Genomic DNA, 27,006 nt, shown 5'->3' with positions numbered 1-27,006 from the left:
TAAGCAATTCTTTTTTTTATTGTGGTAAAATATATAATAACATAAAATTTACCATCTTAACCATTTTTAAGTATACAGTTCAATGGCATTAAGTACATTCACATTGTTGTGTAACCATCACCACCATCCATCTCCAGACATTTTTCATCTTCCCAAACTGAAACTTAATACTCATTAAACAATAAATCCCTGTACCCCTTACTTTGTCAGCCTCTGGAACCAATATTCCACTTTCTATTTTTATGAATTTGACTATTCTAGGTACCTCATATAAGTAGAATTATATAATATTTGTTCTTTTATGTTTAGCTTATTTCATTTAGCAAAATGTCTCCAAGTATCATCCATGTTGTGGTATGTGCCAGAATATCCTTCCTTTTTAAGGCCGAATAATATTTCATTGTATGTATATACCATCTTTTGTTTATCCATTCATTCATTGGTAGAGGGACTTAGGTTGTTTTCACCTGTGATAGTTAATTATATGTCAACTTGTCTAGGCCACGGTACTGAGCTATTTGGCCAAACATTATCCTAAATGTTTCTTTGAAGATATTTTTTAGATGATGATATGGTTTGGCTTCGTGTCCCCACCCAAACCTCATCTTAAATTGTAATCCCCATAATCCCCATGTGGAGAGGGAGGGACCTGGTGGGAAGTGATTGGATCATGGGGACGGTTTCCCCCATGCTGTTCTTGTGATACTGAGTGAGTTTTCATGAGACCTGATGGTTTTATAAGGGACTCTTTCCCCACTTGCTTTCTGTGTTTCCTGCCACCATGTGAAGAAGGTCCTTGCTTACCCTTTGCCTTCTGCCATGATTATAAGTTTCCTGAGGCCTCCCCAGCCATGTGGAACTGTGAGTCAATTAAACCTCTTTCTTTTGTGAATTACCCAGTCTTGGGTATTTCTTCATAGCAGTGTGAAAATGGACTAATACAGATGAGGTTAACATTTAAATCAGTAGACTTTGAGTATGGCCTCTATAATGTTGGTAGGCTTCATCTAATCAATTGAAGGCCTCAATAGAAAAGGATTGAATTCCACTCAAGAAGAGAGAATTCTGCCTCCAGACTGCCTTTGAACTTGAGACTACAGCAAGTCTTCCTTGCACCTTCAGCCTGCTAGCCTACCCTGTAGGTTTTGGACTTGCTAGCCTTCACAATTGTGTGAACCAATTCTCAAAATCAATCTGTCCGTGTATGTTTGTGTGTGTGTGTGTGTGTATCCTGTTGGTTTTGTTTCTCTGGAGAACCCAGGCCTCTAATTAATACACCATCTTTTTTGGCTACTGGGAATAATGCTGCGATAAACATTGGTGTACAAATATCTATTTAAGTTTATGCTTTCAGTTATTTTGGGTGTATAACCAGAAGTGGAATTATTGGATCACCCCTTATTTTTAATATTTTGAGGAACCATCCTACTGTTTTTTCACAGCAGCTGCACGATTTTATTTTACATCCCCACAGCAGTACACAAGGGTCCCAATTTCTCCACATTCTTACCAACACTTGTTATTTTCAGTTTTTAATTTAAAAAATAATAAACATCCTAATGTGTGTGAAGCATCTTGTTGTGGTTTTGATTTGCATTTCCCTGGCGTTTAGTGATGCTGAACATCATTTCATGTGCTTATTGGCCATTTGTAAATCTTTTGCCCATTTTAAAATTAGGGTTTTTTTTTCTTCGTGTTGTTGTAGGAGTTCGTTACATATTCTGGATATTTATTCCCTATCAGATATATTATTTGCAGATATTTTCTTCCATTCTTTGGGTTACCTTTCCACTGAGTTGGAAAAGTACTGAGTGTCTTTTGATGCATAACAGTTTAAAATGTTGGTGGTCTAATTTCTTTATTTTTTTTTTTTTGCCTGCACTTTTGGTGTCATATCTAAGATATGATTGCCAAACTCAATGTCCTGAAGCTTTTTCCTGTGTCTTCTTCTGAGAATTTTATAGTTTTAACTCGTATGTATAAGTCTTTCTTCCGTTTTGAGTTAATTTTGTAAATGGCGTAAGGTAATAAGTGTTCACCTTCATTCTTTTGCATGTGGATAGTTAAGCAATTCATTAATAATTTTTATCAACCATTATAATGTTTGTCTCTATGTAGATATCATAAGCATAGACATAGCCATAGTTTAAAAATATTAATTCATTCTTGACATCATTTTTCTAATTATATCTAAAGTACTGATTTTTTCTTATAGAATTACTCAAAAATTCTGTACTTGGATCAGGTGCAGTGGTTCACGCTTGTAATCCCAGCACTTTGGGAGGCTGAGGTGGGTGGATCACTTGAGGCCAGGAGTTCGAGACCAGCCTAAGCAACATAGCAAAACCCCATCTCTAGTAAAAACACAAAAATTAGCCGGGTGTGGTGGCATGTGCCTGTAATCCCAGCTACTTAGGGTCTGAGGCAGGAGAATCATTTGAGCCTGGGAGGTGGAGGCTACAGTGAGCCGAGATTGTGCCACTGCACTCCAGCCCGGGCAACAGAACGAGACAAACAAACAAACAAACCCCTACACTTTATAGCTTTTAGTATTTCCAAGAAAGAAAAATTATTCTTGTGGTCAAATGGCATTGGTGGCTGATAGCTATTTTTTTTTTTTTTTAACTATTTTTACCTTTGTGTGGTGTTTAGAATTAAAAAAGCAACATCCCTGTGTTGCAAAAAATTGAAATAGATTGTATGGAGTCAAAAGTAGTGGTTCCCCTTCTATTTACCTGGTTTCTTCCCTTCCACTACTCTCCCCACAATTAAACTTTGTTAATAGTCTGCTCTATATTTTTCTAGACCTTCTCCAAGAGTCCATTCACAGGTATAGATTTAAACAGAAATATTATTTTAAAATATAACATGGGACCATATTTTATACATTGTTCAGACCTTGTTTTTTACAAAGTCTCAGCAGTATGAAATACACACATCTCCATCTGTCCACTGAGACCCAGAGATATCGTGAACATACTGTGTCCTGGAGAACAGACAATAGCACTCAAGTGAAAGAATGTTCTTTTTCTATAACACATAACAGTGGTATTGGGTTACATTTTTTTTTATTATTATTATACTTTAAGTTTTAGGGTACATGTGCACAATGTGCAGGTTTGTTACATATGTATACATGTGCCATGCTGGTATGCTGCACCCATTAACTCGCCATTTAGCATTAGGTATATCTCCTAATGCTATCCCTCCCCACTCTCCCCACCCCACAATAGTCCCCAGAGTGTGATGTTCCCCTTCCTGTGTCCATGTGTTCTCATCGTTCAATTCCCACCTATGAGTGAGAACATGCGGTGTTTGGTTTTTTGTCCCTGCGATAGTTTACTGAGAATGATGATTTCCAATTTCATCCATGTCCCTACAAAGGACATGAACTCATCATTTTTTATGGCTGCATAGTATTCCATGGTGTATATGTGCCACATTTTCTTAATCCAGTCTATCATTGTTGGACATTTGGCTTGGTTCCAAGTCTTTGCTATTGTGAATAGTGCCGCAAGAAACATACGCGTGCCTGTGTCTTTATAGCAGCATGATTTATAGTCCTTTGGGTGTATACCCAGTAATGGGATGGCTGGGTCAAATGGTATTTCTAGTTCTAGATCCCTGAGGAATCGCCACACTGACTTCCACAATGGTTGAACTAGTTTACAGTCCCACCAACAGTGTAAAAGGGTTACATTTGTTGAACGAGGCCTGTTTGCACTGTTCCCTCTCTCTGGACTCTTGGCTCCTCTCTGTGAGCCATCAGATTGACTGTTTCCAGTCTCGTCTGACTTTCAATGCCCCTGCCAAGGACTCTCACATTCGGCTGTTTCAGAGAAAGCTCGGAAGACAACAAATCCTTTCCCACATCCACCCATCACCGCTTCTGAGCAGCCTGGGCCCCTCTGGTGCCATCAACTATCTTGAAGTGGCAACAGGTCCAGAGGCAAATGACTCCTTCCTTCCTGCTGTTTTATGCAAAGATTGCTATCTTCTGTGGCTTAGTTTATTTCTCCTTCAAGAGAAATTTTTAAAAAATGACCAGCAAGGTGGTGCTTTCCACAGCAAGGAAGTGGGTGGTATGCCTGCACCTTTCTCCAGAATTCCTGAAATACCACAGGCTTAAAAACATACACAATATTTTATTAAATTCTTTTTAGTAGATGAGAAAATTGATTTTTAAAAATTATGATATGCTTATGGAAATTGATGTTTAGAAAGGTAAACTGTACTACTTGTAAAATTCCACAGGCTTAAAAACACCTACACAATATTTTATTAAATTCTTTTTAGTAGATGAGAAAATTGATTTTTAAAAAATATGATATGCTTAAGGAAATTGATGTTTAGAAAGGTAAACTGTACTACTTGTATAGTAAGCAAAGAATATGAAAATTTATCTGATTTTAGTTCTCTTTTCATTGAACATTCCCGTTGCCTCCAAAAGATAGCACATTGCCCTTGAGAATTCTACAGACTAGTCCTGTGGTACTTAACCAATGTGCAGCTGAATTGCCTGTGGAATATTTAAAAAATACACCCATGCTTGTCCTGCCCCTGGAGATTCTATTTCAGAAGGTGTGGAGTGAGGCCAAGGCATCGGTGAAATGCTCCCCAGAGATCTGATGGTTGGCCTGGGTTGAGAACAATGGATCTAGTGAGAGGAGTTTCCCAGCCAAAGTTCCAAACCCTCACAGGTGGGCTGGTGTCCTTCGTTCCTGATGAAGCTTAGAACTGGCCTCAAGCAGTCGCAGTTGGAGGAAAGCTCTACCTAAGGTTCTAATTAAAAACAAATAAATTGGATGGAAACTCCTTCTTCTTGGGATGTTTACAGAGGTTACCTTTTTATCCTGTTGCCTCATTCCCATGAAAACTCACTTGTCTAACTAAGCTAAAAGGTGGAATCTTTCTCACCAATTTTTGTAGAGCTCCTATTAACTTCACTTTTTTGGGAGCCAAACTTCCCTCAGTGCCGCAGTTATTTCGTGGTAGTAACATAGGTGTTTAGGAGACATCTGAATTCCCTCTCAATGACCTAAAAGTATAATTAGTCCATTTTCTGACGTGAGTCAACAACTAGGGTTGCCACATAGACCCAATTCTTAGTAGAGACTGTGTCTATCTCAGACCCAGAGTTGACCACTAATTACATTTCAGTAAAAAATATTAGTTTTAATTTATCTTAAATTTCACAGAAGAAAAAGAAACCAAAGTGAAATTTAAGGAATTTCTGAACTTCAGACAAATATCTCTTAAAACGAGACATATTAGTTCCTTAAATATTCCTCCAAAAAATATCAAACTGTTGGGATTATTAACTACTCTCATAAAATTCAGAATACATTCTTCATATCCAAATAGACCTACGTTTTATATAACTACCCACACACTTTAAATTAAAAAAAAAGAAAAAGTTCCAGATCTGACTTTGATATGTCTAGGTATGGATCTTTTTTTTTTTTTTAAACATGTTTTCTCCTGATATGTCCTTTCAATTTGAGGATCCATGTCTTTCTTCACCTCAGGGAGTTTTTCACCAATTATCTAATTTTTTCTTTCTCCTTACAAACCAGGCATAATTCAGACTAATGATCATGGCAGACTGTTAAAGGCAGATTAAAAGAAACCAAAATTGAGAGCTACATCATAATAAGAAATGCATTTAGGAAAGATTTGGGGATTCTATTTGTGTATCTATCGATCTATCATTTTTTTTTTGAGACAGGGTCCCACTCTGTTGCCCAGGCTGGGGTGCAGTGGCATGACCATAGCTCACTGCAGCTTCAACCTCTTGGGTTCAAGCCATCTTCCTGCCTCAACCTCTCATGTAACTGGGATTACAGGTGTGTGCCACTGTGCCCAGCTAACTTAATTTTGTTTTCTTTGTAGAGATGGGATCTCCCTATGTTGTCCAGGCTAGTCTTGAACTCCTGGCCTCAAGTGATCCTCCTGCTTTGGCCTCCCAAAGTGCTGGAAAAACAGATGTGAGCCCCTGGACCTGGTCTAAATAATTTATATTGATGAAAATTAAATAATATTAAACATGTTAGCAAGGAAGAAAAAAATTATAGAAAATGCTCACAGCAAAATCATGTCATGGCTAAAACTTGGGGATAAAGACCAGAGGAAGACAGAGTGAAAAGGGAGTAAAAAAGGTTGTGCCTCCTTCTCCTCCTTGTGCCTCCTTCTCCTCCTCCTCCTTCTTCTTCTTCTTCTTCTTCTCCTTCTCCTCCTCCTTCTTCTTCTTCTTCTTCTTCTCCTTCTCCTCCTCCTCCTCCGTCGTCGTCTTCTTCTTCTTCTTCTTCTCCTCCTTCTCCTCCTTCTCCTCCTTCTTCTTCTTTTCTTCTTCTTCTTCTCCTTCTTCTTCTTCCTCTCTTTCTTCTCCTCCTCCTCCTTCTTCTTCCTCTTCTTCCTCTTCCTCTTCCTCTTCTTCTTCTTTTATTGAGACACAGTTTCACTCTGTCATCCAGGCTGGAGTACAGTGGCACAATCTTGGCTCACTGCAGCCTCCGCCCACTGGGTTCAAGCGATTCTCCTGCCTCAGCCTCCCTAGTAGCTGGGACTATAGGCACACACCACCACACCCGGCTAATTTTTGTATTTTTAATAACGATGAGGTTCACTATGTTGGCCAGACTGGTCTCGAACTCCTGACCTCAAGTGATCCGCCCACCTCAGCCTCCCAAAGTGCTGGGATCACACGCCTGAGCCACTGCACCTGGCCTCTCCTTGCTGCTTCTATGACTTCTTGGACAGTTTGTTTCCAGTGGGGGAGCAGGCAGATGAATCAATACCTCATCCACCTGGGGCAAGTTTGGGAACCTCTCTATATAAATTAAGCCTCATTTTCCTCAACAGAAAATTGGACCTGATTCTCTTTACTTCTAAATGTCATTGCAGAGGTTTCATGAAGTGATGTGTATGATGGGACTTTGTCCAATGTAAGATACTTTGCAGAAGTGAGTGATTCTGTGACCACAATCTTGCTCTGAAGCTTTTTCTTCTCAGGAAGATACATGAACAACTAATGACTAAGTGACTGTTGGTTAGGTGTCAACCTCTTCTCAGGCTTCTTCTTATTTTACCCTCATGGACAACTTGTCGGGAAGAGGCTATTATTATTCCCATTTTATTGGTAAGCCCAGAGAGGTTAAGTAACTCATGCAAGGTCACACCGTGGTGAAATCAGGATTTAAATACAGGGTAGCTTCACTCCAGTGTCTGAACTGTTAACATTTATGCCATGTGTAACATTATTTTCAGAAATGAAACAATGTTATTGGTTGCCACTTTTCAGAGAATTTGCAAATGCTCAGGTTTAATGCAGGTGGGCAGAGGCAGAGGTGTCACTGGGTGCTCTAGCCTCCGTATCCTGAACTTCCAGCTTCCTCTTACTGTCCATTTGTGATCCTGGGAGAGTGAAACACTGTCTCCTCTGTGCCTGATCCACTCTTGTTCAAGCGTCCACACCCTTTCCCTGAATTACTGCAAAGAGCTCTCAAATTATCTGTGGTAAAGGACCATTTCCCACCCCACCCCCTGAGTCCATTGTAGCCTTATATTTTTGTGAAAAAAAAAAAAATCTTGCTTGGATATCACCACGATGTTAAACTACTTCAAGATATTTAAAAGCCTCTAAACACTTCATCTCAGTTCCTGTCCTTGTAGATGGTAACAGCTTGCAGACTAGGACTGGTCCACAGGGTGTGGTTGAAATAGCACTGCTGCAAGGGTCTCCTGACTTTGATTCTTGCCCCGTATAACCTATGCACCACAGAGCGGCCAGAGTGGTTCTTGAAAAATACAACTAAAAGTCACATTGCTTCCCTGGTTACACCCTCCAGTAGCTTCCTGTTGCATTTAAAACAAAATCTGGATATTTACCAACGGCCCAAAAGTCCCTGGGTCATCTGGCCCTGCCTGTATCCACCTGCTTTCATCTCCTCCCTTGCCTGCTGGATATCTCCAATGCTAATGAAACATAGGTAGGCTTGGGTAACGGTTCAAATAGGGAACACATAATAATCTGGGATGTGAGATACACTCTGTTTTGTCCTTTCCTCTACTGGATCAAGCATGGACAAGTGCTTCTATCACTTTCTTTCCAGCAGCGAGAGCCATGCCACTAGTTTCTGAATGAGCAAGATGACCAAAACCAAGTCTCAGAAAAGATTTGTGCAAAACTGTGCTTATGTAGTGTAGCCTGTTGCCTCTCTGGTGAACTCAGCCTGAAGATGCCTGTATTCTGTTGAAGTCTCATACCTGCTTTTTAGACTCTTTGTTTCCTCCCCCAGAAAATGGGTCTGTCGTGGGTCGAGATGATGGAGGGGTAATTCCAAATGTTCCTGAGATTGGAGAACAAAAGGTTGACCATGTGGTTGTTGCCACAGACTCATTGCTGGGGAGCGTGGCTACCATTGCTGTATTGGTTATTTAATGACTGAGGGGGAAACACAAATTTTGGTTAAACAATTTCCTGGTGGGTTTAGTGCTTGCTGCCCAGAGAGCCTCTTGTGTGGAGGCACCCAGGAGAGGCACCCATCTCACCATGTGTCTACCATGGCAATGAATGAGAAGGAAGCAGCTACATGGAAAATGGTTCATTTAGCAACAGAGAGCCATAGTTTCTAGGAAACTGACTTCCCACTGTTCTCCCTAACATCCCCCCAACCCTTCACTTTTTAATCCATTGCCTGTTCCAACGATTTTTGGACTTTCAGAAGAAGATTTCATTGTCTTTTGCTAATTAATTGCCATGGCAATGGCAACAATTCTCACATTTTAGTGGCAGGAAATTTATGTTTAATAGAACTGAGAATGTGATGTAGCAAAGTGTGTCTTTGCCAAGCATCCCAGGTGATTCTGGCATAGCTGGTCCAAGGACCTTACTTTGAAAAACACTGGTTTTAGGATTGTCTGTTCTGTGTAATGATACTGGTATTGAGTGCAAAGTGTTTTAAAGAAGTTCTGTTTCTGCCCAAGACGGAGTAATAGGGCCAGATTTACCCTTTTGCCTGACGCAACCAAAAATGTCAGATAAAATACATGAAATAATGATTTTTGAAACACCAGTCATCAGGTGATGAAGAGCAGTAATCTCTAAGAAATAGGAGACAAAAAGGTGTACACTCGGGCTGCTCCAGCTTGCTGCATGGAGAGAATTTCCAGGCTGAGACTCAGGGAAAGGAACTCAAGTGCAATTCAGACTCCCAATTTGAGGAGAAGGTGTGAAGAGTCTGGGGAAACCAAGGTGGTTAGAGTTCATGGAACAGAGTACCAGGAACGAGAGAGCTGCATGGAGAGAGAGGACCCCAATAACTGCAGAGGGGGCCCTCAAGGATTCAGCATGGTACTGACCAGCACCTGCATGTGGGGAAACTACTGGGGACCTGGGGGCCAAGCTTGTAGGGGGAAGAGAACAGAGCCTGGCTCTCACCAAAGGCTGGGAATATTGCCTGTTCCTTCCAGCCAGACTGGACAACCCATAATCCACAGGGTATTGGTAGAACAGTCAGGAGGGCCTTGCCTCAGTAGTGGGGAATAATTAGCAGTCTAGAGCATTGCTCCATATTTGCCTAATAAATCATAAAAAAGCAATTCACAAAAGTATTAAACTGCATCTAAGTTACTTAAGCTCATCCCAGAACAGAGTTCAAGAATATTTATGGGAATAAAAAAAAATCCGGTGCCAAAAAAGGTAAAATTCACAATGTCTGACACCCCAAAATAGTAACGTAGTTTAAAGTGGAAACACACCACTCTCCCTGCCAGTCTTGGAGATGAACTTCCATGCACATTTTTGTACCCTTAAAGAGTCCAACAGTTTAAGCCTTCAGTGTAACATTTTATACATAACAGTCTAGAGACTGCCAAACCATGGTCTGTGTTGATATTTATTTTGGCTTCTGAGATAGCACTTCCTCTTTCATGTCTATGACTGTTTTAAAAAAGATTTTTTCGGTGTTTGATACCTTCAACCTTGCCATTGGATTATGGTAAGGTAGATTCAGCTAAGATATCGGCCAATTACATTGTACATCCTAAGAGGTTGGAGCTAGGAGTCGTAGGTAATGGTGATGGGTGGGTGAGATGGGACAAGTTTTCTGAGGTCAACGTATGACTCAGATTCAAAGGCTTGGAGAGCAGTAAGGACCAAACCAGGCAGGCCAAGATCTTGGACAGGTCTGAGGGGGCTAGCTCAGCCAAGTTCCAGAACCAGAAGCCCTTTGGAACCCAACAGGAACATACAGAGAGTGAAGTGAGTAAAGTCTCGTTAGGACTTGGTCAAGACTAAAGAGTCAGGGCATGTTCATTGGCAGAGGTTGGAGGCTGGGTCAGAGAGGAGTGTTCTGGGATCATGCATGGACTTACTGCTCTAGAGGTTCATAACTGAGCTCTACAATTTGAGCCTGGGATGTACATTCTTCCTCTGAGATTTGGAAGGTTTTAAATTTGGTTTCCAGGCCTATTTATCTGATTCTCTCCCATCCCCCAAATTCAACCTGACACTCTGTCATTAGGATGTCCCTAGTTAGACACTTGGCTACCAGAACAAACATGTTTTCTTCAGATTGGCTGGCACCTGGGCATTCTTTCCCACTCTGCCTATACAGAAATGTGGCTTTTCTGCATACAACTTACAAATCTTTTGGCTGCTGGAAAACGCTAAGTTTCTTAAAATATTGTAGCCCAGATGAATTTGTGAGAAAGCTCCTACTTGAAGATGATCACAAGATATTACTGTTATTTGATAGAAATTTTACCTGCTCTGGGAGATGAGAATGGGACTCAAGGATCAGTCTTTGGGACAAGTGGAAATGAGTTAGTCTTTTAAAGGAGGGGGGGGTCTTAAAATCACTTTTGCACCTAGGAAGCGTTTTTAATAAATGTTCTTGGAGCTCTTTATTTTCATTCCCAATGGCTATTGTACCATGGATTGAGTAACTAGAGTTGAGATGCAGGGATGAAGAATGGATGCTAGTCAGTATTGTCATGACCACCATGATGGTCTGGATGGCCAGAACAATTCACTTACAGTTTTTAATAATGGCAAAGACAACAACAACAACACTAGAAAGTGGATAGAGTAAGTTTATACTTTAATTTCTTTCAGATCAGTATGGATTAGAGGAGCTTCTGCCCTCTCTGTGTTTTCCAAAGAGAGAGAAATAGATACAGAAGAGATTAAGAGAGCATAGGAGGGGGCTTCAAGATGTTTGACTAGAGACGCCTGTTACTCACCTCCTCCACAAAAGGACCAAAACAGCAACTAGATAAGCACAATGTCAAATAGAGTATTTAAGAGAGAACACAGGAACTCAGTAGGAAAGTGACAGAAAACCTCTCAGGCATGGAAGGAGAGGAAAGCAAAGCAGCTGGCCCAGCTGAGATCGGAGCCAGGAGAGACTCCTCAGTGCAGGAAAAGGGAAGGGAAATAGCCCCGTGTTCGATATTTCCAGCATGGACTACTGCAATCCTAGCTACAGAGTGCCCTTTGGCTCTCACAGACCCTGAGACTAGTATTAGAAACTTCCTGGAGCCCACATGATGGCATTGTCTCAGAGAGGGATTTCACCATGGGTCACACACATAGCCCAAGACTGAAGCAATTGCAGCGTGGTGCCCTTTTGAGAGCCCAGGCCCGACAAGAGTGCGTCTTGCCCTGGAGTCCAACAGCCCATGCATCTCTATATCCCTGGAGCCCCACTGACATCCCCTTACATCTACTCAGATGGTTGCAAAATACCAATGACATTCTTCACAGAAATAGAAAACACAATTCTAAAAATTGTATGGAACCAAAAAAGGACCCAAATAGCCAAATCAATAGTAAGCAAAAAAGAACAAAGTTGGAGGCATCTACTACCTGGCTTCAAAATATACCACAGACCTATAGTAACCAAAACAACATGGCATTGGTATAAAAACGGACACATAGAGAAGTGGAACAGAATAGAGAATTCAGAAATAAATCCACATATTTACAGTCAACTGATTTTCAACAAAGGCATCAAAAACATATATTGGGGAAAGGACACTCTGTTCAATAAGTGGTGCTGGGAAAACTGGATATTCGTGTGCAGAAGAATGAAACTGTCTGAATGAATAGACCCCTGTCTCTCACTATATAAAAAAAAATCAACTCAAAATGGATTAAAAACTTTAAGACCTGAAACTATAAAACTACTAGAAGACAACATAGGGGAAACACTTCAGGACATTGGTCTAGGCAATGATATTATGATTAAGACCTCAAAATCACACATAACAAAAACAAAAATAGACAAGTGGGGTTATATTAAACTAGAAAGCTTCTGTATAGCAAGGGGATCAACAGAATGAAGAGACAAACTTCGAATGGAAGAAAGTATTTTTCAACTATTCATTTGACAAGGGACTAATATCCAGAATATACAAGGAACTCCATCAACTTAACAGAAAAAAAAATCCCATCAGATGTTTCTCAAAAGATGACATATGAATGGCCAACAGGCATATGAAAAACTGCTGAATATCACTAATCATTAAAGAACTGCAAATCAAAACCACAATGAGATATTATCCCACCCCAGTTAGAATGGCTGTTATGAAAAGGACCAAAAGTAATAAATGCTGGCAAGGACACGGAGAAAAGAGAACTCTTACACATTGTTGGTGGGAATGTAAATTAGTAAAGCCATTATGGAAAACAATATGGCGGTTTCTCAAAAAAATAAATGTAGAACTACCATACAGTCCAGCAATTTCACTACTGGATATTTATCCAAAGGAAAAGAAATCAGTATATCAAGGGGATACCTGCACTCCCATGTTTATTGCAGCACTATTCACAATAGCCAGTAGGCTATTAGGTATGGAATACCTAATATTCACAATAGCCACTAGGCTATTAGGTATGGAATCAACCTAAGTGTCTATCAATGAATGAATGAATGGGTAAAGAAAATGTGGTATATAGATATACAATGAAATATTGAGCCAAAGAAAGAATGAAGTCCTGTCATTTGTAGCAACATGGATGGAACTGCAGGTCATTATGTTAAGTGAAACAAGCCAGGCACAGAAAGACAAATATCACATGTTCTTACTAATACATGAGAGCTAAAAAAGTTCATCTCAGGAAAGTAGAGAGTAGAATGGTGGTTACCAGAGGCTGGGAAGGGTGTGGGAGGAGGATGAAGAGAGGTTGGTTAATGGGTACGAATATACATTCATATGGAAAAATAAGTTCTAGTGTTTGATAGCACAGTAGGGTGACTAACATTAACAACAATATATTATATATTTCAAAATATCTAGAAGAGAAGGTTTGAAATACTCCCAATACAAAGAAATGATAAATGTTTCAGGGGTGATAGATATCCCAGATACTCTAACTTGATCATTACACATTGTATGCATGTAGCCAAATAGCACATGTACTCTGTAAATATGTACAATGATTATGTATCAGTAAAAAAAGTTAAAAAGAGAGAGCATAGGTGAGAGCTCTCTGCTTTTATCTAATGAGCTCCGGACTGCCTTCCATACTCCTGGACATGATAGTAGGAAGTCTCAATCAAGGGCAAGATTATGCTTTCTGGAGAGAAATGCACTGGAAACTTGATATAATCTAATTGATGTTAATTGTGATAAGTGTTGCTGGTTTAACTTTTGGCTTCATACATAATGACTTATGTTTTGTGGTAGTAATGAGTAAAAGAGGTGGGGTGAGTTGATGAAACTGCTTCTGTGCCCTGATAAGTGGCTGTGTTCTGATTGGTTCTCAGATGGGAGTTGATTTTTCTACAGGAAGAGAATTAGCTTACCAATGTGAAACCACTGAAGGCAAAGTCAAGAGAAGTTTACTTTACCTCCATCGCAGTCTTATTCCCACGTCCTTGCTTTTTTCTCTTCCCTTTTTCTCCTTCCTTTTCTCCCCAAACTCATGATTGCCTTTCTGTCAGCAACTCTCTCCAGGTTCTCATTGACACAGAAATTGTAAAGATTCAGAAAAGGCTATGATGGGATATTTTTCCTCTTTGTTTCTGTGAATATTATATTCAGATTGGAAATAGAATTTATATACCACCTTAGGGGATCCTTCTTCAATTTTTCTGAAATTAAGAGAGCCCATTTTTTTTTTTCATAATGTGTTGAAGGAAATAGTTTTTGAAAAGTTGGGAGTGGAAAGAGGTCAACTGAGAGGAGATTTTTTACTTTGAGGTATCCTCTCCCTGGCATGAGATGAGTCCTTGTGAAGTGAAAAGATGGGGGCTATCTTTGGAAAAACACCCATCCCTGCTCCCAGAGAGCTCTGGGCCCGCATTTTATGGAGAACAGCATCTGCTCTCACCTTCAGCCTGGTTAAGCCTTTGAATTTTCCTTTGCATGTGTTCTCAATCACTGATGGTGCTGAATCATGAGGCATATTGCCAGATGTGGGAATGAAGTTTTTTTCTTTTTCTTTTTTTTTTTTTTTTTTAAGACAGAGTCTCGCTCTGTCACCCAGGCTGGAGTGCAGTGGCACAATCTGGGATCTTTGCAACCTCCGCCCTCTGGGTTGAAGCGATTCTCCTGCCTCAGCCTCCTAAGTAGCTGGGATTACAGGCATGTGCTACCACACCCGACTAATTTTTTGTATTTTTAGTAGAGACAGGGTTTCGCCATCTTGGCCAGGCTGGTCTTGAACTCCTGACCTCAGGTGATCTGCCCGCCTTGGCCTCCCAAAGTGCTGGGATTGTAGGCATGAGCCATCGCACCCGGCTGGGAATGGAATATTCTTAATGAGGAACTTGATAATGTCTGAAAAAGTAAATTTTCAGGAAAAGCCACAGGCTTGAAGTGTATCATCTTTCCTTCATGGTCTGGCATATCATTACTTTTCTTTTCCATGTGTTAGTTAACAAATGACGTTTAGAAATGTCCTCTTTCCCACCGTCCCCATGCCAAAGATCAGCCTTTCATATTTTTCCTTAATTGTCAAAGAAATATTTGAGCATCTAAGCTGATATTCTTTATTACTGTGGATGTGATTTGGGAAACAATTCTTGGAGGGCAACTCTGAGTCTGTGGTGAATAAAAAAATGAGGATACATGTGAATGAATATTGTTTCTGGTGTTCTCTGTGCAGCTGGAAAAATGATGAGCAAGTTAGCTTAATTAGCTGAGCATCTTCCTCTTATTGAAAGGGCCGTGATGCTTGTGATTGGAAAAAGCCATTCTTACGTGGCGTCCTTTTAGGAAAGACTGTGGTTTAAATGGGCTTGTTTACGGGCCTCACTTTTGGGCTTACCTCCGCCTCCAAGCTATCCACCATCACTAGCCATGTTTCTAAAATTAATTTATTAGAGGAACTGTTTGATTCATGAGATAAGTGGGTTTTGATTGAGGGTGGTTATGGGGTTTAGGAGGGTCTGCTGGTTAGTTCCACTGAGACCCTGAACAGTATGAAGGGGAAGGCTAGTTAAGAAGCAGAAAGAGAAAAAACATTTTGTTGGAAGTCTGCTGAAAGATTCATTTTGCATCTGGGCCCCACAGATTGCATAGCTGGTTCTGCCTCTATGCTTTCAGGTCGCTCAAGTGTAACAGGAGTGAGAAATTAGAATCAAGGGCCCATTTCATCACTTTCTTCCAAGTTTCTGTATCGACATGTGCACTGTATGAAACTGCTGTCAATACTCTTGTCTTAATTGATTTAATGTTTAATCTCCTTAACAGAAGGTTTGCAGAGGTCTCTTTTCTTCTTCTAGTACAACTTGCATACTTATTTACAATCTGTAGTTAAAAGGGTGATTCAGGTCTTGGCAATATGTGATACTTCTGTCCTTTGAAAAGAAGTCATTTTTAAAATCTTGGTTTACTTTGTTTTATGGTAACAAGACAATACACCTTCTTATTTATTTCATACGTGCACTCCACACTCATTCCAGCAGGCCTTATTTCTTAAGCAAGAGACAAGAAATGGCCTTATTGACTGGCAGGTACAAGTGCTGAAACTAGCACTAACGACTGTGAATATTCATTCCTGAGTCGGGTTTGTGTTCAGACTCAGGTGAGGGGTGCAGACTGGAGTGTTCATCTATTCCCCTTGTGTGGGTTAAGGTGAACATGAGATGGTCGGCTTGGCAGGTTGGCCCAGGTGAGAGAAGCAAAGTGACGGGTGGCCCTGTTCCCTGTGGGAGCCTTTATTTTCCGTGCTTACACACTGAACACCTAAGCTGGCTGGTCAAATAATCAAGAGGCAGACTTGGAAAAATGTGAATAAATGAGTGTAGTTACTATATAGCCATTAAAGAAAAATCTGCAAAAGGTGACTCAGTAGTGCCTCCCTGATTGTAAAGGACAATGTCTTCTGGTGAGCTGTGAGCATGTTCCATGGGTTGACAATCAGATTTGCGTGTCTGATGACATTAATTGCAGGGTGCTATGGGCCAGGTTTCTGTAAGCTGGGTGGAGGTGGAGGCCACTGGCAGTGAGTACAACGCCCGGGGGAAGCATGCGAGTAGGAGGAAGAAAAGAAAGTTTTCTAGAGCTGTTGCAATGTGTATGCTGGTGAAATCGACTTGAGCATTAAGCAGTATCTCCCAGGATTGTTAGCTACTGAGTGGCACATCTTCGGTACTTATGATTCGTGGGGGACTCAGGCAGAGGTAAAAGTGTGGTAAGTTTTAATACTGTATTTGCTTACTAGTTGCTTTTGACATGCATACAGGTGTGTGTGTGTGCATGTGTGTGTGTGTGTAAAACTGACTGTAAGGTGTCAAGTTTCAGCCTATTGATTTTTTTATTCCAGAAACTTTTCAGCATTACCTAAGAAACAAAGGCTCAATTTTGGCTGCTTCATTCTTATCCCTTCTGCCACAGTTCTAACGTGCTTGATCTGCTGAGACCAAGGATGACCAATGACTCAGAAGGGAAAATGGGATTTAAACACCCAAAGGTTAGTTTGGCGTTTCTGCAGTAACCTTTGGTGTGATAATGTGAAAAGAACAAGAACTTTTGATTCATAAAGACCTAGTTTGAATCTGACTGTACTGTGTATTTACGACATTGTGCAAGTAACTTATTGTGGGTTGTGGCTGATCAAGGCAAAGTTAATACTAGCCTAATGCTGATGATTCTGTAGAAATTTTATTTCATTTTATGTTGGGATCTAGCATTGTGGGTGGATAGGAAGAGTTGATGTTGAAGATATGTGCTGTAAATGCTTCTCTTGATTTCTGTAGCATTTTCTTCCTCTGGGGCCTTCAGGAATCTGGCAGCTGAAGCGTTAGGTCTACCAGGCACTCTTTTTATCCATCCTTCCCATCCATCCATTTATCCACTCAACACTTAGGTACTGAACTGCTTACTGTATGCCAGGCACAGTTCTAACAGCTAAGGATTAAGCAGTGAAGAAAAATAGAAAAAAATCCTGTATACATGGAGCTTTCATTTTAGTGAGGGAGGAGTGCAATAAACAAAATAAGCCCATAATTGTGGGTATATTAAAAGGGAATGTGTTACAGGGAAAATAAAGCAGGAAAAGAGGGTAGGGTATTGAGGCAATTTTAAATAAGGTGATGAGAGCAGGTCTCATTGAGAAAGAGCTCCCCTGCAGAGCTCTGAACACAATTTGCAGACAGTGACTTCTTGTTATTACCAACCAGCAGTGCTCGTTGCCTTGTCTTTCTCTTGTTTATTCACTGAGGCCTCACCATTTTTGGTCCATGAAAAAAATAATTGTTTGAGAGCACAGAATACGACTTTTGGGTTTTCCTTTAGGGCTGTGTTAAGATGCTAGTAGATGCTAGTTAAAGGATACCTTGGTGGGGCCCTCTTTTCTGCCCTTGCTGGGTTGTGGAAATGATACCTTCTGCTCTATTATCCATGTGGCCTTATACATTGGGTACCTACCTGCAGAGGTTTTTTTGCATAACCTCTCTAGCCCCTCTTGTACGCCCTACACAAACCTCTGACTATGCAGCTAAGTATGGTCCCTTGTAGGGCTGGGCCTCTGCTTCTAGTCTTTTCCCTGCTTTCTTGGAGGAGCAGGCAGGCACAGGTTGCCAATCTAACTTCATGCTTTTGGACAACAGCAACCTCTGCCTTCACCATTTCCTGACCCAACATAGTGAAAGGAGAGTGTCTCATCACTAAGAAAAGCCTCTCACTTTCTCTGTCTTGGTCCAGGAGGTAGGAGAACAAAGAGGAGCAAATAAGTCAATCACATCATGGTGTCACAGCCAGGCTGGGACCTGGAAGCAACCTTTGCAGTACAAGGATGGGATCCACATCAAGAAGACACCCAGTCTTCTTTGGCCCATGATGGATCACGAGTCAGTGAATGTTTCATTAGCTTTCATGAAGGGGGATAGCTGCTTTCTGGTAATTTTCAGAATGTTGAAGAACCCCTTTCAAAGCTAGGAGCAAAGTTTAGCAATGAAGCTCTGTGAAGGCAATGGATGCCTTTTAATTTGGGATTTAGTAGAGCTTAAATTCCCTCTGATACATCCTAAGTTCCCCAAAGGCAATGTGAATGGATGGGGTCTGGGCAACGTCTGCACCTCCAGCTGAGATGGGATATGGTAGAGTTTAGCTTTCATTTCCCCTTTCTTTCTTTTTTTGAGACGGAGTTTCCAGTTGCCCAGGCTGGAGTGCAATGGTGCAATCTTGGCTCACTGCAACCTCTGCCTCCTGGGTTCAAGCGATACTCCTGCCTCAGCTCCCAAGTAGCTGGGATTACAGGCATGCACCACCATGCCCGGCTAATTTTGTATTTTTAGGAGAGATGAGGTTTCTCCATGTTGGTCAGGCTGGTCTCGAATTCCCGACCTCAGGTGATCTGCCTGCCTCGGCCTTCCAACGTGCTGGGATTACAGGTGTGAACCACCACGCCCAGTCTCATTTCCTCTTTCTGATATGGATCTCAGAGGCAGCTTCTCCTTGGCTAGGAATATGACATTGCCACACCAGCTGCAGCACGTACGCACACACCCTGGGGCTGTCCACCCCACATCATTCTGTGCCAGTTGTGTTGGCCTTTTTCTGCCCACTGAGGATCTAGAGAGACAGTGATGTCAGCCAGAGCTGCTGTGGCAGGTGGGGCTTTCTGATGTCTGATCAAGTGGCCAGAACCTCCTTGCCACATTCAGCTCCTGCCCACGTCCTCTAGGCTGGCCCCAGTACAGCTCTGGGCCACTTTCCATGACTGTGAAGTATATTTCTGCCCAGCTCAGTAGTAATGAGGAGTATTTATTTTTATACGTTTGCTTGTTGTTTCAGGTGGTAAGAGTTCTGTAGAAGCCAGGCTTTCCTAACATCTCAAGTCCTTCTTAGGCAGCATTATGGTCCTCCAGTTATATACCTGCCCAGCTCTGTCCAATATTGAGTTCCAATCTATACTTGAAAAGACAAAGATGAACAGTAACAGGAGAGTAACTGTTGGGGGTGGGGGTAGTGGGCCCAGCTGCACTGACAATAACAATCCCTTCCCCACCCCTCCTTGGTTGTCTGTGAAGCTACTCTAAGGAGTAATTCTTCCCTGGACCATACCCTGTTGGGAAGCGAGGTGTGGAGGTGCCAGGCAATGGTTTGGGGGCTGACTCTGGTCCTTGACCTCTGTGTCACAGCTGTGTGGGAGATGCAGTATCCCTTGATTTGTTTGTTTTTCTGGATTGCACCTTTGTTGACAGTCTGGCACTTACTCTTGTGCATTTTGTTATTTATTTTCAATGGTGCAAGGCCCCAGTGTTCCATCCTCCTTCTGAATTCACAGAAACATCCACGCAAATAGACTGGCCTTGGCTTGGACTCACATTTGAGAGACTTCAATCTCCTTGGCCTGTCAAAATGAAGTTCTTCTTAAAAGTCCTAACTCTCTGGTGCTGGCCTATAGTCTAATCAATGCTTCCCAACCTTTTACATGTCACAGTACACATGGACATGGCATGATTTATGGAGATGGGAGGGCTCATTCCTAAGCAGTAGGCCATCAGGGTCTGGCTACTATAGTCCTTGCCCCCTCACCCTCACCTGGCTGTTGCTGGGGCTTAGGGGATTTGTGTTTCCCTCTGGCACACCTGTTCCCACTGGGGGCACACAGGTATGCTACAGCTAAGGTTCGAAGTTCTGGCCCAAGATCTAGCATAGACCACAATCTCAAGGTGCAACAAAGTGTCTAGTCCATAAACATCTTTGAAGATGATCCTAGAAGGTGGACGTACTTTCCCAGGATGTTGTAAGTTTGGGAGAACTAAGTTCCTGTGGTTGCGCCCATTGCTTGGTGCAGTCTGCTACCACCTGTCTTTCTAGAAGGAAGGGTAGAGGGATGCCAACACTGCATGTCACCTGTCCCCTCCAGGCCAGCATGACCAGGATCCTTGGCTCTGTGGCCAAACTCTAATGCTTAGCACTGCTTCTTTCCGTCCTACCATATTCTGGGGTTATTTCACATGACTTCCACAGGTTCCTGACCTCCCAGCTTTGCTACATCTTCTGCATCACTTAGAACATCACTTCTTATGCAATGGTTGCAGGCATCATAGACGTTCTGCTGATGTTGTCTGTTTGTGTTGCCGTGAACCACACCTGGATAACTGGTCTGGGTGGAATTCAGCTACTGCAAGAGTACATACTAGTCCTCTTTTAGCCCTTATGACTGTGTGGTACCAGGTGGTGGTTCTTACATTTAAACAGAGCTATGGGCTCATCCATCCATTCATTCATTTATTTACTCATTTAACAACTCTATTCAATAAATGCTGGGTACTGGGAATATAAAGATTAAAGTCATAGTCTCTGCCTTTCAGGAGCTCACAGTGCAGTGAGGGAGATCCAAGAAGTAAACAGTGATGATATGCATGAGAAATTCCATTGGGTTCTGTGGGAACACAGAAGAGGGGGAAGATTCTTGCACTTGGAGAGTGGTCAGAGGAGGTTCCCTGGCTGAGATGAGATAACTTTTAGCTTGAATCTTTTCTCCTCTTCCTCCTCCTCCCTTCCCCTCCTCCTTCTCTTCTTGCTCCTCCTCCTCGTTTCTCCTCCTTCTCCTTCTCCTCCTCCTTTCTCCTCCTTCCCCTCCTTCTCCTTCTCCTCCTCCTCCTCCTTTCTCCTCCTTCTCCTCCTCCTCCTTTCTCTTCCTTCTCCTCCTTCTTCTCCTTCTCCTCCTCCTCCTCCTTCTTCTTCTTTTTCTTTCTTCTCTTTCTCCTTCTTATTCCTTTTTGAACAGAGTTATCTGGGATGTGTGCTAATTGAATGAAGGAAGGAAGGGAACTGCATAGAGCTAGAGAGTGGAACTTCAAGTGCCACCATTTTGTTTGGTCATAGTAGAATTCTAATGGGCAACAGCAGCTAATGAAATAAGGATCACTTAAAGAGGGAGAGGAGACCTCTACATTAGCCTGCAATGGTCAGATCATACTTTTGGAAGGAGAATGTCTGTGGGGTTCACTCATAGAAACCCTGGAAAGTTTCCATTGGAGGAGAAAGAAATCTAGATGACAAGCTGGCTTGAAGAGACTTGTTATGTGTGGCTTCTGTGAGTGCGAGAGGATGGTGGGGGAGACTGCCTTCTCTATCCTGCTTCTTTCATTCAAAAGACAGCATGATCTTGGGCAAGTGACATGACATCTCCAAACCAGTGTCCTCATTTATAAACGTGGTTCTCATAATACCTCTCTTACCAGGGTTGATATGATAATTAAATGACATAATTTATTGTTGTATGAAAGAATCTAACATAGTAACTACTCAACAGATGTTAATTTCTTTTTCCTTCCCATCTATCTTTTTTCTCTTCCTCTTTTCCTTCTCTTTTCCCTTTCCCCTGCCTTCATACATCAGCTCTTTATTAGGTAAGTAATATTTGTCAGGCATCCTGCAAGTTTTACATTGTCCAATACGGTAGCCACGAGCCACATGTGGCTATTGAACAATTGAAATGTAGCTAGTCCCAATTGAGATGTGTTGTAAGTATGAAATACACACAGAAGTTGGGGTAGTTAACACTCCGCCTTGTCCCCACACCATTTCCAGGACATGCTTTCCTATGGGCAGGAGACTAGAGGCTTTTTGAGTCTGTGGAGGCTTTTCCTATAAAAAGCCAGTCTTTGATGGGTTTCTGAGGTGGTCTTCAATTGCTGACCAGTAAGCTTGCCTTCCTTCCTGCAATGACATTTTTATAAATGACAGTCTTGCTTTTAAATTCCTAGTATGTGGTCTTAATTTCCACACAAGTCTGGAAATGTTGACTTAGTACAAAAAGAAAAAAAGGCCAGGCATGGTGGCTCACACCTGTAATCCCAGCACTTTGGGAGGCAGAGGCAGGAGGATCGCTGTGGCCAGGAGCTGGAGACAAGTCTGGGCAACATAGTGAGACCTTGTCTTTAAAAAAATAAAAAAATTAGCTGGGTGTGGCGATGTGTGCCTGTAGTCCTAGCTATTTGGGAGACTGAGGCAGGAGGATAACTTGAGTCCAGGAGTTTGAGACTGCAGTGAGCTATGACTGAGCCACTGCACTCCAACCTGGGCAACAAAGCAAGACCTTGTCTCTAAAAAAAAAGAAAAAGAGAAAAAAATGGAATGCCAACTATCTCATTAATAATTTTTTTCTATTGAGCACATATTTAAATGACAACATTTTGGATATATTTGGTTAAATAAAATATATTATTAAGCTTAATTTCACTGGTTTCTTTTTACTTTTAAAAATGTGGCTACTGAAAAATTAAAATTACATATGTGTCTTGCACTGTGTTTCTGTTGGGCAGCACTTTGTGGAGCTTATGTCTGATGGGGGGAAGGTAGAAAAGCAACAACAGCAACAGAAAGATATTTTAAAAATAAATGTAAAAAACAACAAATACAAAATTACACATTGTGATGCATACTGTGAAGACAAGTTTCTATGGAAAGGAAAATGAGAAGACCCAACTTCATTCAGCTGGCCCATGGAAGGCCTCTCTGAGGAGGACACATTTGTGCTGTGCCTTGAGGGAGGCTCTTCCTACACAGAGTTTCCAGCCGAAAGTGGAGACAGAGCATTCCAGGTAGAGGAAACAGCCTGCCGGGGAGTATTTCTTGAGACTCCCAAACCCTTGTGGTCAGCAATGGGGAGAAACAGACCCAAGAAGGGTCCCCTGACTTTTCAGAGCTTGTGGTACGGGGAGACAGGCAGGACAGGCATGTGCTCTAGGCTGCAGGGATGCGACAAGTAGTACTGGCTCTGGAGGCACTTTTCCTTCCTTTCTTCTCTCTGCCTCAGAAGTGTCACTGACCACAGTCCTGCCCTTGGAGGTCCCGGGGCTGGTCTGTTCTTCCTTCATGGTGGGTAGTGAATAACACTCACATTTGTCCCTTGATTCCCTGTTCTCTCCCCCGGCTCTGACTCAGACTCACCATCTGGGAAATGAGCATCTGCAGCAGCCACTTAACTAGTTTCTTTGCCTCCAGCCTCTTTCTCCCTTTCATATACTCTGTGTGACTCCGCCAAATTAATCTTCCTGAAATACCATTTAGCCCGTGTAACTTCCCTGATAGCACCCGGCTGCTGGCAGACGAGCAGTGTGCTGGGAGCTTCTGTATGTCTCTCACTTTTCACCTTTACCTTTTCCTTCTATGGGCAATGACACCGTTTGCAGAGAATTATGTTCTACTGCCAGCCTCTTTAGCTTGAGGAGCTCTTAAAGTCTCATCTTCAGACATCTTCCCATATTTCTACTCTTGCCTTGCATTTTCTTCTGGGCCAGGCATACTTGAGTCATCATTCTTTAAATGCTAAGGGCCACTACCTCCCAGGGAAGAAAGAATATTAACAAGATCTCAGGTTCTGGCATCCATCAAACTAGCTTCAAATCCCAGCTCTGCCATTAAACTAGCTGTGGGAACCTTTTCGAGAGTCATTTATCTTTTCTAAGCCTTAGTTTTCTCATCAGTTGACACCATAAGGCTAAAAGTAATTTGTACCCCTTGGGGTTGGGTTCTTTAGATAGTACTACAGACAGACTTAAGGCAAGTTAGCCATAAAGAACTTTGGTATTTTAGATGAAAAAAAATTATCTGCCAAAAAAATTCTAGATTTTCTTTTGTCTTTCGAAATCCATTAGTTTTAGATTGCAACAGACTGGTCACAACTCCAACAAATTAAGCTACAAAGAACAGACTGTTTTAGAGTCCCCTAAGTAATTAAGCAAGGTCCTTTGCAAATTAGGAAGCTTTAAGTGGAAGGAAGAATCTAGTTCAAGGTTGGCTTTTATATTTGCAGTCACAGGCACAAAGTGAGTCCATGTGGCTATAATTATGTTTCTGAGTTTTTTGGATGAAGACGTAAAAATTTCATATCCTCTCTTTATGTCAGTATTTTAAAATAGGTATTTAAAATATATAAATGTAATTTAAAATTATAATATATATGCTTTTTGGGACACCACCTACATCAGGAATGACTGAGCAAGAGACCGCCTTTCTATTAATCTCTTTGGAAGATGTAGTGTGTAGCAGTTAGTCAACAAGAGAGGACTATGATACCTGGTCCAGAGTTAGTGCACAATAGATATTTGTAAAGTGAGAATAAATGAGGGTCAATAAAAAAGTATTTCAAAAATTCCTTTATGGTGACTGAAATGTCTATAGATTACTGCAGTATTTGATGACAAGAAAAGAAACAAAACTCCAACAAGAATTCAAATGTCTTGTATACTATATTTTAAAAATCTGTTCAAAGGAACGAGGTGAATATAGTGCCATCATTCTCAGCTACCCTCATGATAGTCCTTCTTACTTTGGGCCCAAGACTTTGGCCTTTTTTTCTATTTGCTCAGAACCAGTAAAAAACTAATGATTCAGTGACTGTGGTTACAGAATGCTGGGAATTGTGACGAGGTTGGGAGAAACACTGGAAATTGTCCTTGACCAAGGGTTCCAATCTTATGAAATATGAAATAGACCTATTTTTAACATCTGAAGATTTCCAGATCTCTCTCCATCCTGTCCTGCAATTTTATTGTGGGTGTTTTAATATCTGTTGATTGAGAAGAAAGATATACCAGTTCATAATGACCTCTTGCAATGCAACTTTGGCCGAGGGATCTTCAGTTCACTTGATGGAACCACCAACATTTTAGACCAAGTTTCTAATTGTATTAATGAGGCACAGGATCACTTTTGGTTTAGGAATAGCCCGGGTATAATTCAGAAAAGCACAGGATGTTCAAATAGAGATTTGAAAATATCCAGAAGTCACAACCAAGACAACTCAGGACACCAGATAAGACTGGTGTTGCTTGAGAAATCTTCACCCTGAGCTGTTGCAATGTTCATTACCCAATGGAAATCCCTTCACAGATCACCACATAAAATGCAGAATGCTTGGTGAAATTTGAATTTTGAATAAACAACACACGCACTATATGGAACATACTTGTGCTCAAAAACTACCTGTTGTTTATGTGAAATTTAAATTTCACTGGGTGTTCTGCACTTTTGTTGTTGCTAAGTGTGGTCACTCTACCTTCAGATGTCCACAGTGGTGCCAAGGGTTGAAGGACAGGAACTAAAAACATGGGTTGTATTCCAGCATGACTGTCAACATAGATTACTGTTGCACTTTCTGGGAACCTTTCACATCTCTAAGGCTGTAAGGCTCTATATTTGGTTTTCTCAGGGATCCTTGCTCTCCCTCAGGGGTGTGCAACCCAACTTGGGCAGTGGCAGCCCAGGAGGAAGTTGATGATTTATTCTCTTGATTCATTTTCATTTACTTTGAGGTTTTGTCATGAATTTGTATACCTGACCTTCTGTGAAGTGAGGGCAGAATCGAAGGTGGGGATTTCTTGGGGCTGAAGTAATGACTTTAAGGGTGAAATCAAGGGACAGAGGAGGAGGCAGGATGGAAGGAGACTTCAACTCACTTTTTTTCTGTACAGGAGTCAGAACATTTTCCATGAAGCATGGCAGACTAGAAACGCTCCACCTTTTCTTGTCTAAATTTGAATTTAAAGGAGATTGGAATTTAGATGCTCGGCTCTGTCTCTCTTTCTCTTTTTTTTAAACGCGGTTTCCTTCTCCCTCTACAAGCTAAGTTTAAAAGAAAAGCTGGCATTGTACTGTTTTTTAAATCATTTATTTAATTTATAAATGAAGTATCCTAGGATTTTAAATTCTGATTGTAGAATCAATGAATTTATTCCAAAAGCATGCAGAACACTATGACAAAGCCAAAGAAACAGCTTATTTTAATGAACATTCACATTAAAATTCTGTTTCCATAAGGGCAGAGCAATGTAAAAAAATGACTTTCATATGAGGCCTTAAGGGTCAGATAGTTTTTGTTTTATAGGAGATTGGAAAGAAAGCACTGCAAATGAAGCTTCTGTTTGTTGGATGGGCTTTTCTCTCCTACCAAGGACAAGAATTTTGAAGATTCATTTTATAAAGTTGTATGGTGGTGAATGCCATTGTTTCCACACAAACACTCCTTTCCCCCATAAGACCTCAAATGTTTGGTTGTGCAGGGGGATTTAAAATCAGAGAACATGAAGAAATTAAAAATGAAGCAATTAGTTGTAGGCTTTAACAATTAACAGAAAAAAACCAGGGGCTAGAAGGCAGTAGCATATGAGTTTGAGAAACACCGCTTTACCTCATTCTTTCTTTCACTGGGCATTAGCTAGTCCCACAGTCAGCATAGCCTTGATTCAGTCATTTAACATTTTAAAGTGCAAGCTTGTTGCTTGAATAAATAAGGAGTTCCTGGGTAGCGGGAAGAGATGGAGACTCAAAGAGGTCATCTCAGCATAGTGTGGGAGGCCATGCTGCAGCGAGGGGAGGTGCAAGCGCTGTGGGGGCATAGTGGGAACAGCCTAAATCAGACTGGAAGTTCAAGATCAAGAGAAGAATCACCTCCAAGACTAGACCTTTTGGTTGTAACTGCTCCCTTGTGAGTCTTGGAGTCAAAACCTCAGATTTCTCAGGCCAGCCTTTATTTTTACTTTTATTTTTGTGACAGGGTCTCACTCTGTCACCCAGCATGGAGTGCAATGGAGT

At 41.4% G+C, this 27,006-nt stretch overlaps 1 protein-coding gene across 3 annotated transcripts in view; it reads left to right on the top strand.

The window, feature by feature from the left end:
• TMEM45A (transmembrane protein 45A) overlaps positions 1-27,006 on the top strand; it is an 82,848-nt gene that overhangs the window by 4,821 nt on the left and 51,021 nt on the right. Inside the window, exon 2 of one of the 3 annotated variants that reach the window (XM_009238637.4) lies at positions 16,778-16,924. The exons of the other annotated variants lie outside the window; for them this stretch is intronic. Within the exon in view, the coding sequence (XP_009236912.1) occupies positions 16,880-16,924 (45 nt within the window). The 5' untranslated portion in view covers positions 16,778-16,879. The remainder of the gene's footprint in view (positions 1-16,777; positions 16,925-27,006) is intronic. 3 annotated transcript variants of the gene reach the window in all.

Source organism: Pongo abelii, chromosome 2 (genome assembly GCF_028885655.2).
Source record: "Pongo abelii isolate AG06213 chromosome 2, NHGRI_mPonAbe1-v2.0_pri, whole genome shotgun sequence".
NCBI classification, from domain to species: Eukaryota; Metazoa; Chordata; class Mammalia; order Primates; family Hominidae; genus Pongo; species Pongo abelii.
This window is presented reverse-complemented; position numbering and strand designations above follow the sequence as displayed.